Here is a 13,311-nt window from a genome sequence, read left to right as displayed (position 1 = left end):
TCCTTCCTTCCTTCCTTCCTTCCTTCCTTCCTTCCACAGACATTGTGCCAGACAATTATGATATGGAGAATGAGATTTAGTTCCTGTCCTAGAGTGCAGCCTGGAAGGGAAAACAGATATTGTAGTGACTTACAACATTGTGAGAGGGACCTGTGAGGCAGGGAGAGCCTAAATCTTGAACAAAATTCATCTATGCCCCAGCACCATAACAGAGTATTGTCAAGCACTGAATCAGATTCATAAATAAATGATGTGCTTCAGTCATGAGCAGATATACCATAACCATAGCCTGTTGCATTCGGTTGCATTTCTGCGCTAGAGGGCTGACACGTTCAATGTTCAGCTCCACACGCCCATGCCTAGGTCTCGTCCTAGTAAGATTAGAGCCTGGGAACCTGTAACAAACCCACCGTCTCCAGGTGCTCACAACTGTGCTTGGTCCAAAGAGGACATAAAACAAGCTGATAAGAAGCATGCTGATGACATGTGGCTTGTGACTTAGGTAACCAGGGTCACATTGTTCTCATTTACATTGCTTGTTTCTGGTGAAAGCAAGGCAAATTTCGTCACTCCGATATGATTAATAGAAAAAGTTTTTTAAAAAGAAAGAAAAAAGGGGGGGAAAGATTATGTAAATAGGCCCCAGGTCTCATCCATGTGGGGTACAGAGTACATAATAAAAGTGTAGCCAAAAAGCGCCCTGGCCAGGTAGCTCAGTTGGTTAGAGCATCATCTCCATATGCCAAGGTTTCGGGTTCCATCCCTGGTCAAGGCACATATAAGAATCAGCCAGTGAATAAATGGAACAACAACTCCATGTCACTCTCTTTCTTTTTCTTTCTCTCTCAAGTCAATAAATTAATAAAAATTTTAAAAAGGAATGATTGATCATATCCAGGAACTCCTTTTGAAATATAAATAGTTAGGCCATTTCCCTCCTTTTCATTTTTTAAGAACCAAGTGGCCTAGTCCACTCTAATTGCCCACATAATAAATCTTGTTTGGCCAGGCCAGGTCCAAAACTATGTCTGAAACCAATCAGTTGTTTGTTTTCTAATTCCCACATTTTGGCTTAAAACATGGTTTTCAATTTGTGTGCCGAAGGATAGCCTGAAGCAAACTTTTATGGCGAAGTCATGAAACCACAAAGCGGTTTTCATAATGGAAGTGCTGACAGACCCTTAACTTATGGCCACGGTGAACTTGGAAGCCACTTCGGTATCTAAAAGCAGCTTTTCCATAAATGTAACATTTGGTCTCCCCCAGGATCCATCTTAGCACTTTAACTACCTAGGTCAATCAGCGGAGGAAATGAAAACTACGTATCCACATTTCCGAAAAGGCAGAATAATATTTCATTCGTTTCCTCACAAATATTTATGAAGTGCCTACTATGTGACAGGCACCACGCCAGCCAGGGTGGTGAGCACCACGAGGTCTTTAGAGATCATCCGGGGCAGTCGTTTTCCACCTGTGCTTCTTGGAACCGCCACGCTCTGTGCTAGGGCTTTGGGGCGAGGACGTTAGCAAGGAGCTGGCTTGTGGGGACCCCCTCCCCACCACCCCCATCACCCAAAGAAAACCAACTGAGAAGAACCCAGCTTTTAGTGTGCTGTATAGTTGGATTCCAAGTAAGATTTTGTTTGAATAAAGAGTTCTGTGATCAAACAAATTGGAAGCCCCTGGTCTAGCTTAATCCCCATGTTTTATAGACATCAAAACTGAGGCCCAGAGAGATAAAGTGATTTTTTTTTGGTAATGTCCTTATCTTATTTTTGCATCACAGTTTTTATGGTCTCATAAAATGAATTGTATTTCCTTTTTAAAATATTTTCTGAAAGAGTTTGTATAAAATTTATATTACTTCTTTATGAAGTGTCTGATGAACTCACCAGTAGAGTAAAGCTGGCCTAGAATTTTCTCATTGGGAAGGTTTCCATTATAATTTCAGTTTCTTTAACACATGTAACTATACAGATTTTCATTTTTGTGTGTGTCAGTATTGATATCTTTCAAGAAATTTATTGTTATCTAAGTTGTCAAATTCATTTGAATAAAATTTTTTAAACAATTATCTTTTACTGGTTGAAGTATATGAATTGATGTTCCTTCTTTCATTCCTGGTATTGGTAATTTGTGGGTTTGTTTTTCTTGATCAGTTTTCTAGGAGTGCATCAATTTCATGAATCTTTTCAAATAAATAACTTTATTTTCTCTAGTGTTCTCTGCTCTTTCTGATCTCTGTTCTTACTTGCTTTGGGTTTAATTAGCTATTTTTTCTAGCTTCTTAAAGTAGAAGCTTATTTCACTAATTTAAAATGACATTTCTCCCTTTAAATTTTAAAACTATAAATTTTCTTCTAATCACTGCATTAACTACATTATATATTTTGATATGTTGTGTTTTCATTATTATTTAGCTTGAAATAGCTAAACTTTTTTCTTGTGATTTATTTTTTTTTAACCCATGGGGTTACTTAGTTGCTTAATTTCTAAAGATTTGGAAAGTTTTCAGATGACTTTTTGTTATTAATTTGTAACTTAATTCTATTTAATAAGAGAACTAAGTCTGTATAATTTTTAATCCTATAACATTTATTGAAACATGTTTAATGGTCCAGCATATGCTTTATCTTAGTGTATGTTCCATGGGTGAATTGAGCATATACTCTGCAGTTGATGAGCATACTGTCTATAAATGTCAATTAGACATAGTGTTACTCAGGCCTTCTAGATCCTTACTAAATTTTTTTTGTGTGTATAAATTTTCTATCAAGCACTAAGAGAAAGGTATTAACAATTCTAAATGTGATTGTGGATTTGTCTGCTGATCCCTTTAGTTCTGTCAGTTTTTTTTAATATATTTTATTGATTTTTTACAAAGAGGAAGTGAGAGGGATAGGGACATCGATGAGAGAGAAACATCAACCAGCTGCCTCCTACACACCCCCTACTGGGGATGTGCCCGCAACCAAGGTACATGCCCTTGACCGGAATTGAACCTGGGACCCTTGAGTCCGCAGGCTGGCGCTCTATCCACTGAGCCAAACCGGTTAGGGCGGAAAAACATTTCTTGCTTATATTTTACCTCTTCGTTTTTATTATCTCTCTCCCTCCACTAGAATGTAAGCTTCATGAGGGCAGGGATTTTCATCCATTTCACTAACTGCAGTCTCTCTGGGACTTAGTTACTAGTAGAATAGTACTTCACACATAATAGGCACATATATCTGTTGATTGGAGCCATCCCTCTCTAGCATTTGATAGTCCTTCTTAGCAGAAGAATGTCTGTTTCTTACCCTTATAGGACTTTCCTTTCTTGGTTCTCTCCTTCCTTCCTGGCCTGTCCTTCATGTTTTTTGGTGGATCCTCTTTTTCCTCTAAGATCTCACTGTAGGAACTCCTCATGGTTCTAGCTTGGTTACAGTAGTTTCTACAAAGATGGCATCCAGTCTCCTGGCTTTGCCCTGTGGCTGAGCCATGAAGTAGTTGAATCTCTCTGTCTTGCATACACGTCTTCGTTTCCTTCTGCTTGCTGGACGCTCCCAGCTCATGTCTGCTTGATCTTCATACCACGAGGTCCATCACTGAGCCAGTCATTCTCTCTACCAACGTCGGTTTCTCTGAGTGGTGGTTGAATACTTGCAGGAGGTTAACTCTGGGTTTGGGTCCTGGATCTGCCTCCTCTTGCTCCATCCACAGCTGTGCAAGTCAGTTTTCTCACCTGGAATAGCAAGATAGTAATTCCCTCAGAAGCTTGCTGAGATGAGTCACAGACATAGGGTCCCCAGTGCAGTGACCACATTTGCGTATTTTCTTTTGCTGCCACTGCTTTCCCAGTTACCTAAGCTCAGTATACTGCAGTCACCTCTGAGACACGATTGTTTGCTCCTAGACTCACTCACTCATACAGTGCTGCCTTTTTCCTTCAGGACTTGCTTCATATCTTTCTTTTCCCACTGCCTGAGGTTAGTTAGTGTCATGTCCAATCTCTCAACCTCCAGGCTCTTCTCTTCAAATCCTTCCCCTCCTTCCTCTAATCTCTGCTACACACATTCCTGGACAGCAAGGATCTCTTCATGGAGCAAGGAGAAGGGGAAGAAGTGAGAAGGCACTCAGTGTGACTTCAGGGGCTTTTAAACTCCTATTTTTAAAATAAAAGTTTGAACCGCTTTATTTGAAAGGTTTGACGTATGCTAATTAAATCCGTGGAGAGCAATTTCAGGTCAGCTAACCTTAGTTCACAGAGAAAAGTGAAAACAAAAATAACAAAAGAAAAGAGGCCTCTTACTCCTGCCCCAAGTAAAACCTGGTTTCCAGCAAACTCATAAATTATGTCTTAATAGGTACAATTTAATGAAAAATATTCCCTGTGGTCCTAAGTGCCGAGCACACAGTAAGCACTTTAAAATGCCTACATTTTCAAATTTCTGTTGCAGAGACCAGAACACAAAGTAGCTTTTGTCAAAGCTTTAGTTGCTGATTCTGCTATCATTCCCCCAGGGGAATTTCCTCTTTATGGATTTATAAATGGTTAACAATAGCCTTAACGTTTTAAAGAAAATGGTCAAATTTCAGTTATATGGTTGAAAAAATTATTTGTGTTCTTAAATCTTATTGTTTCCTAGTGATCAACTGAGTAAAATACCTCACTCTTTTTGGTTGGGCTGTATGAGCCTGTTTCTGAAGCCCGGAAGGTCCACCTTTATAAATATTTCTGCACTTTATGGGCTTTTAGAATATTGTCACTGGAGACCATTTCTGTTATGGGGAATTTTCACAGTGGTTGGCAAAAATTGCCATCTGGCTTCTGCCCCTGGCACTCCACGAACCTGCCTGGGGAGGTCACTGCGGACTCCGGGGTTGCCAGATCCCGTGGCTTCCTCTGTGTGGCAGGTGACACTCTGAGCATCCTTCTCAGCATCCTTGGTCCTCTGGTTCCCTCTGTCACCTGTTTGTGGAGTGAGGGCTCTGTGCCTGGCCTGAGTGAGCTTCTGGGGCCATGAAGATGAGTAAGATGCAGTTTTCACTCTTCAAGAACTGACACCCAGCAGAGGAGACAAATGCATAGACCAGGGGGTGCAATGAGGTGCTCCCAGTGGTGTGTCAGAAGCCTGTGTGACAGGCCTTTTCAAGGTGTTATGGGGAGGGTAAGGCAGAGGGCTTGGAAAGGACATATTGAATCAATTGGGGAGAGACATGTGAAGTTTAATCTCCCCTCTTTCCTTTGGGCTTCTCTAAGTACTCAGAGATTCTGAGGCTGTGTCTTACAGCTTCTTCAGCTATCGTAATCTTACGTCAGCCCTATTGGTATTATGGACGAAAGGGGCTACATGCTAACCTGACAAGCTCAGGGAAGGCCTGCGTGGCAGTTTTGCAAATTCAAAGACCTAAAGTAACTACAAAGGATGGTCTGAAATTAAACTTTAACTAAAAGCAGTTATGGTGAGTAGTCATGTCCTAGGCCCGTATCTTCATTGACAAGGTCAATCTTTACCTTAACTGAGCCTATTGTCTTTTTGCATCTAAGATAACATACTAGTACCTCTGAAATGTCTGGGTAACTTCCCTTTTTCCGGATCCCTCGGGGTACAACCATATGTACCTGGGCACCAGGACAGAGACCATAAATTCCTTCATTGTTATTGTTGTCATGTTAATCGTTGACTGTTAACTATTCTGCACCCACCTAAGTAAAAGAAGTATGTGTCTATCATTTTACTTTTTATCCAATCCCAGAGGTCACCCCCCTACTTTGCTTTCTCTCGCCTCCCTAATCTATCGCCAATGGATTTCATGTGACCCACTTATGTCTCCTCCTTTGATTGTAATGTATAAAACAAGGTGAAAAACCACCATTCTCCGGAGCATTCTCCCAGTCCATTGAGTTTCTGCTTCCGGCAATTCTCCACAGTTTGGCTCAAATAAACTCACGAAAGTTCTTTACCGGTTTGAGTGTTTTTATGTTGACATTACGCTGGTTGGTATGGGTGAGGGAGCGCACTGTCAGTGTTCTGATTAAGTCTCAGTGTTTCTGTGGGCCTGTGTCAGGGCCTGTGACTCACAGACATAGCTCCAGCGGAATAGCTTTTCTCCCTTGGCCCCATCTCCCCTCCTCGCTGTAGCATTCCTAACTCATTTCCTTGACGCTTGACTCATATTGACTGTTTCTTCCTTTTCCTCTTAGGTGAGACAGGAAGGCTAGCTCTTCTTCCAGCCATTTATCAAGTTCTGTCAAAGTATTTTCTCCTGGACAGTAGACCTTTGTGATGCAACAGGCTCTGGGCATATTTCACAATTATTATCCCCCCCCCCCCCCCCCCCCCAAGCTTCTAATAGACCTCATTAAGAAACTGTCTCCCTACGACTCTTTAGTTGAAAATCACTGCAAGGTAATGGGAGGTGTTGGTGTTGGGAAAGTTTAGCAGAAGTGAACCTTTGGGAAGCAGGGAATTGAGCAGCGCTGCTCAAGGGAACTGTGAACGGATAAAGAAAGGAAGGATCATTTCTATCACTGGTCGGGGGAGTCAGGGAAATTGTCATATGGGAGGTGCTGCCTGGTTTGAGTCTTGAAATACAGGCAGGAATTCATCAGATCGATCTGATTAGGGAAGCACTCAAGGTGGAGGGGACAGCATGAGGTTGCAGGGAGGTGGGCAGCAGTGCAGTGAATGGTGAGAATCGTGTGCTGGTTTGCAAAGCCAGCCAGGAGATAAAACAGGAGATGGTGGAGGGCCTTTAGACCAGACAGAGGAGTTGGACTTCACCCAGGAAGTATTAGGGAGACTTTGGAGAATTTTAACAACAGTAATGTGCTCTGTTGTCTTTTTAGGAAGATGTCCTTGACAGCAAATGGATAGTAAATTCGGGGAGGTGGAGTCAGGGAGACCATTTGGAACACTGTTCCAAAATTCAAAGATAAAGTATGAGAGCCTGAACTAAGGCAGTGGCTGGGGGGATAGAGAAGAGAGATCACAGAACAGTACTTTCAATTCCATACCACTTGGTGCGTAATTGGACATGGAAAGTTAGGGGAAAGAGAGTTGAGTCTTATATCTCATATACATAATTGGTCATTGCAGCAGTCGGGATAAGAAATGTAGCAGCTGTAACAAACAGCCCAGAGATATTGGGGGCTGAGCACAGTAAAGGTTGATTTCTCACCACAATCTAAGGCAGGTTAGCATGGGCCTCGCTCCACACACCATCCAGGAGCCCAGGATTCTCCTGTCTAGTGACTCTGCCTGGGCTTTGGAGTCCTCTTGGGTCCTCTATTGTCTCCTCTGCATGAAAGGAAAGAGAGAAATCAGAGAATTATGTAGAAGGTTTTTATAGGCTAAACCTGGAAGCAATATACAGTTGACTACTGAATAATGCAGGAATTAGGAGCACCAGCCCCCACGCAATCAAAAATTTGACTATAATAAGTAGGCCTTTAGCATACATGGATTTCCAACTGCAGACTGAAAAATACCATTGACCCTTGAAGAACACGGGTTTGAACTGTGTGGGCCCACTTATATGCAGATTTTTAAAATCCGTGTAACCCTCTTATGAGTGGACCTGCACAGTTCAAATCCATGTTCTTCAAGGGTCAACTGTAAATGGTTTCTGCTCATTTGGTGACATGGCCCACCGAATTGCAAGGGAGGCTGGGAAATGTAGTTGTATTATGTATCCAGGAGGAAAAAATATGAGATATGGCTCCATCTTAGTCACTAAATCCTATTAAATCTACATCTCACATATCCTCCTAACTTTTCCTTGCTACTTTACCTGCAGTGCTACTGTTAGAATTCATTCCCCTGATCACATCCTAAATAGCAAAAATCTCCCAACTAACCTTCTGCCTCCAGACTGACCCCTCAGTAGTCAGCCCTCAGCAGTACCAAGGTATCTTGCTGGAATAAAAATATGAGCATATCATCCCCCCAAACCCCTTGAACCCCTTTGGGACTCTCTGTCCCCTCTGAACTCCTTAGGAGAGCACCAAGGGTCCTGCTCCACCATGTCTCGGCTTTGCCCGATTTCCATTTTGAAGTCTTTGCTCCAGTTGAACCAAGTGTGTCTCCTTTCGCACCTGCGGCCTTCGTGTCCGCCCTTCCTTGCCTTGGCGCATACGGTTTCTTCTGCCTGGAATTCCCATCCCCTCCTTGCCCACGTGAGGGATGCCTGAGAATCCTTCAAGATTCACCTTTCCTGTGCGGATTTCCAGATGCCCTCCTAGTGATGCTAGCTCATTCTGCCCCCAGTTTTTCCATAATATATTAATTTCTCAGGGTCCTGGCTGGAAGGGACTATTAGAGAAACTTAAATGAAGGGACTATTTGTAAAGATTTGGACACCTTTAAGGAAAATAAGCAAAGGACAGTGGCAGAGTCTGGGCCTAAAGAGGCAGGGGTGAAAGCCAGTGGAGGAGACAGAGGGTAGGGCTGTACCTGTGGCCTTTGCCAGCGGAGTATGGCCACCTGCCACCTGCCACCTGGCCAGGAGGGAACAAATGTTCTGACCTCTCTGTCCTGTTTTCTCATCTCCCGCTATCATGTCCCAATTGGTCAAATGACCCAATGAACGGTGAGGGAGTCCATTGATGCTGACCTTCGGGTCAGCTCCCCAGGGCTGAGAGTGAGTGGAGAAGGGGGAAAGTAGATCTGAGTGGGCAAATGGAGAATATCCAGCTCAGCTCTTTACGTCTCTATTATAGTCGTGCCCAATACATCATCTTAAAATGACTTATGTACGGATCTTTCCCACCAAATTATGAATTCCTTCAATGCATGTTTTATATTTTTCTGAATCATGGATGCCTTGCACGTGCTAAGCCTTTACAATTGGCTACAAATAATGGTCCCTTTTGTAACATTTAAATGAAATATTCAACTGCATTATTACACTCTGTTTTTAAGTGTCGAAAAGCCATTTCCTAGAGTTGACTTACCCAAGAGCACGGAGAGTTTTGTTTCGTCTTCCTGACCAGCCTTTTCTCATTTCTCAGCGAAGCACATCGGACCCGTGAAGTCTCCGCAATGCCTTCCAGGAACTATGCCCCATACGCACGAGTCCTGGAGTTAACCATGAAGAAATCTCTGACTTAGGCCCTCAGAGATGTGCACTTTTTACAGATGGACAAAGGCCCTGGGACCCGGCGGCTTGAAGTCTGGAAAGAGTGACTATTGCTTCTTCGTATATGCCGTTTAAGCCAGAATGGAAATTGCTGCGGTTCTGATCCATTTCATAAGATGTGAAGGAAAGTGGAGGCGGAGGGGGAGGGCAGGAGAGAGGTTTACAAGGTCATATTTCAAACACCCAACCAGCCTATTCCGCTGTCCTGGGCCATGGTTAGTTTTCCGTGTATACGCTTAAGTCCTGTCAGAAGAATTCCCTCACAATCTATTTTGTTTTACTAGACTTCAATTGGGAGGAAAAAGGGCATTCATTTGAAATTTCATGTTAATCTGGCCAGGACCATTTGTTACGCATGAAGGCTTTGTTTACCCGTAAAAGTATTAGAGGCAGTATTTCTCTGGAGCAGAGAAGCCTGCCCACAAGAGCATGGGCACCGGGGGACTTGACGGGGGTGGGGGGGGGGGGGATTGTTCCCAGCACAGGTGCGGTCTCCTCTCGGTTGTGTGCAGTGTTGAGGGAACCCTTGGAGATGGTCCTCATGTGGGCAGACACGCTTCATTCTGACCTGCCAATCCCTTCGTTTAATCTGTGCCTTATGCCTCTGTGGAGCCAGCTGAAATCACTGTATTTATTCAACCTGTGATTTTTTTTTTCTTTCTCATTTTAACTGAAAGAGAATTTTGTACGTTGTGGAAATTTAATCATGTCATGTTTTCAGTATTGATTGGTGTTTTTGTTAAACGAATGAGTAATTTGTTCATGCATGCTCTACTCTGATATTATAATTACCCGTGTCACATCTGTTTAATAAATGCCATATATTTTGTTCTACTGATGTTGTCTCTGTGTTTCACCCATGACCGTGGACAAGGGGTCGAGAACAGAATCAGACTCTGAAGTGGGTGTTAAGGTCAGGGCATGGTGAGCTTTCAATTAGCATAATCCATAGAAGCACTTATGAACCATAAGATGTGTGTGTATGTGTGTGTGTGTGGGGGGGGGGGGGGTTATGGTGTGTGTGTGTGTGTGTGTGTGTGTATTTTTAAGCTCTGAAACTTAACTAGTTAACTCTCTTTCTGAAAAGAATAAGATACATGGTTATAAAATACAAAAGTAGTTTTTACTTTAAAAAATCACTCTCCCTTTTGCACAATCCCCCCTCTGCCCTTCCCTACTTCAAAAAAATAAAGCACCGAAGAAATAAAACAAAGGAACTTAGATGGGTAAATCCCTGTGAATCAGGATAGTGTAAAAAGGAAAATGTGCATTTTGAAGCCAAAGTGGTATTTAAATTATGATTGTAGGACCTTGGGCAGTCACCAAAGCTTCATCTTCTAAGAACCTGGGATAAGCACTCCTCCCTGGACAGCTGATGTGAGTGCCGAATGAGGTGTTCATACAGAGGCACTGGCCGGGCGCTGAGCGCAGGAGCAATTGCTTCATTCTGAAGGTTTATTTTAAGGCTCTGCTGCCTCCTGGTCCCCTCATGGGGATGTCCCAGCGGTGAGAAACCATGCCCAGAAAAGGAGCATCTCAGACAACAGCAGCCCTTGGGAACAGGAGAGAGAAGCTGGACTTGGAGTGGCAGAGGGAACTAACTGCGAGCCCCAGGCCTCTAGAGAAGCTGGTCGGACAGCCATTTCTAAATGAAATGCAACGCAGGAAGGAATGTGAGCTTTAATGGGAGCAAGGCAGAAATGAAAACTGCTCCGTGAGCACCACCACATTCCCTCCTCTCTCTTTCCTAAAACAAGAAAGAAAAAAGAACATTTTAGTGGGTAATTTTACATTCAGAGAATACCATGGATCATTCACAGCATTAAAGGTGGTCTCTATCTGGGGCCTTTGTATTTTTTTTATCCTCATCCTAGGATATGTTTATTGATTTTATTTATTTATTTATTTATTTGTTTATTTATTTATTTATTTATTTTAAAGAGGGGAGGAAAGGGGAGAGAGAGGGAGAAACATTGATATGAGAAAGAAACATCGATTGGCTGCCTCCCTTACATTCCCCAACTGAGAATGGAATCCATAACCTAGATATGTGCCCTGGCTGGGAATCAAACCTGCAACCTTTTTTTTTTACCTTTTTTTTTTTTTTTTTTTTTTTTTGGTGTATGGCATGACACTCCAACCAACTTAGTCACCTGGCCAGGGCTGGGGCTTTTATATTTTTAAATATATCTTTAACATGTAGAGCAGTGATGGCGAACCTTTTGAGCTCGGCGTGTCAGCATTTTGAAAAACCCTAACTTAACTCTGGTGCCGTGTCACATATAGAAATTTTTTGATATTTGCAACCATAATAAAACAAAGACTTATATTTTTGATATTTATTTTATATATTTAAATGCCATTTAACAAAGAAAAATCAACCAAAAAAATGAGTTCGCGTGTCACCTCTGACACACGTGTCATAGGTTCACCATCACTGATGTAGAGAATTCTGAACATTTGAACTATTCAGAAAGACTAAGTGAGTTCCTGAGCAGTGTAGACTGAAACAAAGAAATAGAGATGACCCTTCTTGATCCTTTGTCAACATTAACTCCGGTGACCCCTGACCCACTACCTGAGAGAGTGAACTCTTCATCTCCTCCTGAGCACAGGTCATGAGTAGAACTGGCAGAATGAACTCTAACATGACAGGGTAAATTTCGTCTAATGAAATGAAGAACAGCAGTATATATAACTTAAAAAAAGATAACATCCTATAATACATTATTCCTCGGTTAATATTTTTAGTCTGGTCCTTCCAGATTTTCTTACACCCGCACACACCATTTATTTAGTTTTGTTCTTAAATAGGCCCCTGTTCTGAGATGCAGCATGTGCTCAGCCACTGAGTGTGTGCCTTGGGCAAGTCATAGAATCCCTTCAACCCCCTGTAAAATGGGGACAGTGACAGTTCCTTCCTAACTGGGGTTGGTGTGATGATTAAGCAAGTTAACATCTGTGAGGTTCTTAGAATAGTGCTTGGCATATCCTAAGCACCCAATAAATGCCGCCTGTTACCATTGCATACTTTGGTAACTACTTTTCACTTGCTATGATAATTCTAGGTATCTACACCATTGTTTCTTATAATTAATTGGATTCCAATTTATTGATGTTCTATGATTCACTTGAACTATTCCTTATTGTTGGAATTTTACTCCCTTTGAACAATCTTCTGATGAACCATCCTGTACAATATGTCTTTCTACATTTGCCTAATTATTTTCTCAGGATAAATTCCTAGAAAAGGAATTGCTGGGTCAAAAGTGACGTACATTTAGGTCCAATTTGGCCTGTGGAAATTTGAATCCATTGAAACTCTCCCCCACAGGATGAGAATGTGGTTTCTCAGCCCCTTTGCCAGCATGGGGGATGAGAAAGGAAGGCGTGTGTAAAGTTGCTTGCTTTAAGCAGACGCATATGTCCTCCAAACAGGCAGGGAAGAAAATTCCTTCAGGATATTGCCTTTGGATACCTGAGCTCAGGGACTGCAGGTGTGATCTGCAGGCCTGTAGCGTCCCCACGGCCCAGAGAGTGCCTGGGCAGCTGACAGGAAACAGGACTGGGCTCAGAGGAGCAGGTGTCCCCCCGGGCCCTGGAATCAGAGAGGGCCTGCTGCTTAGTGAGCCAGGAGCAAGAGCCAGCCATGAGACAGGGACGTACAGGCCATGTGCCTGAGATGGGGTGTGAATCTGAGTGGGACCTGCCCCGGAGGGCAGATTTCAGAGCTCGCCAGGGAGAGGAGAACATTTGGGAAGTGCTTGGCGTTGGGGGATGTGACATGGTCCCCATTAGAGGGCACACTAACCAAGGATGTACCAGTATGTCTTCTCTGGGCACCCATTTTCTCCCTAGCAACTGCTGTCTGCCTGCTCTCGGACCTTCAGGTTGGTCCTCAGGGCAAGGGTTGGGGAGCTCAGGCTACATCAGACTCTGGTGTTTTTCTTGACATCCAGACTCAGAGGTTCAGTTCAGGTCAACCAGCACATGCCAGGTGCTGTGTGCCAGGTGCTGCATGCCAGGTGCGAGGAAAACACACATGTGCACCTCAAGACCTTGTCAATACCAGAACCTGTCCCAGTGAATCGGGTTCCTCCTGACCTTTGGCTATCTCCGCCCATCTCTTCTACTCTTATAGCTAATCATTTATCCTCACATCCATTTTCTGTCTCTCCAGTGATGTAA

The 13,311-nt window shown here is 43.0% G+C and overlaps 1 protein-coding gene across 1 annotated transcript in view; it reads left to right on the top strand.

Annotated features, from left to right (window-relative positions):
• The window catches only part of MYZAP (myocardial zonula adherens protein), a 72,540-nt gene extending 62,579 nt beyond the window's left edge, over window positions 1–9,961 (top strand). The window contains exon 12 of the mRNA XM_005866999.2: window positions 8,996–9,961. Coding sequence (XP_005867061.1) covers window positions 8,996–9,095 — 100 coding nt within the window. The 3' untranslated portion in view covers window positions 9,096–9,961. The remainder of the gene's footprint in view (window positions 1–8,995) is intronic.
• The last annotated feature ends 3,350 nt before the right edge of the window (window positions 9,962–13,311 follow it).

This window comes from Myotis brandtii, unplaced genomic scaffold (assembly GCF_000412655.1).
Source record: "Myotis brandtii unplaced genomic scaffold, ASM41265v1 scaffold242, whole genome shotgun sequence".
NCBI lineage: Eukaryota > Metazoa > Chordata > Mammalia > Chiroptera > Vespertilionidae > Myotis > Myotis brandtii.
This window is presented reverse-complemented; position numbering and strand designations above follow the sequence as displayed.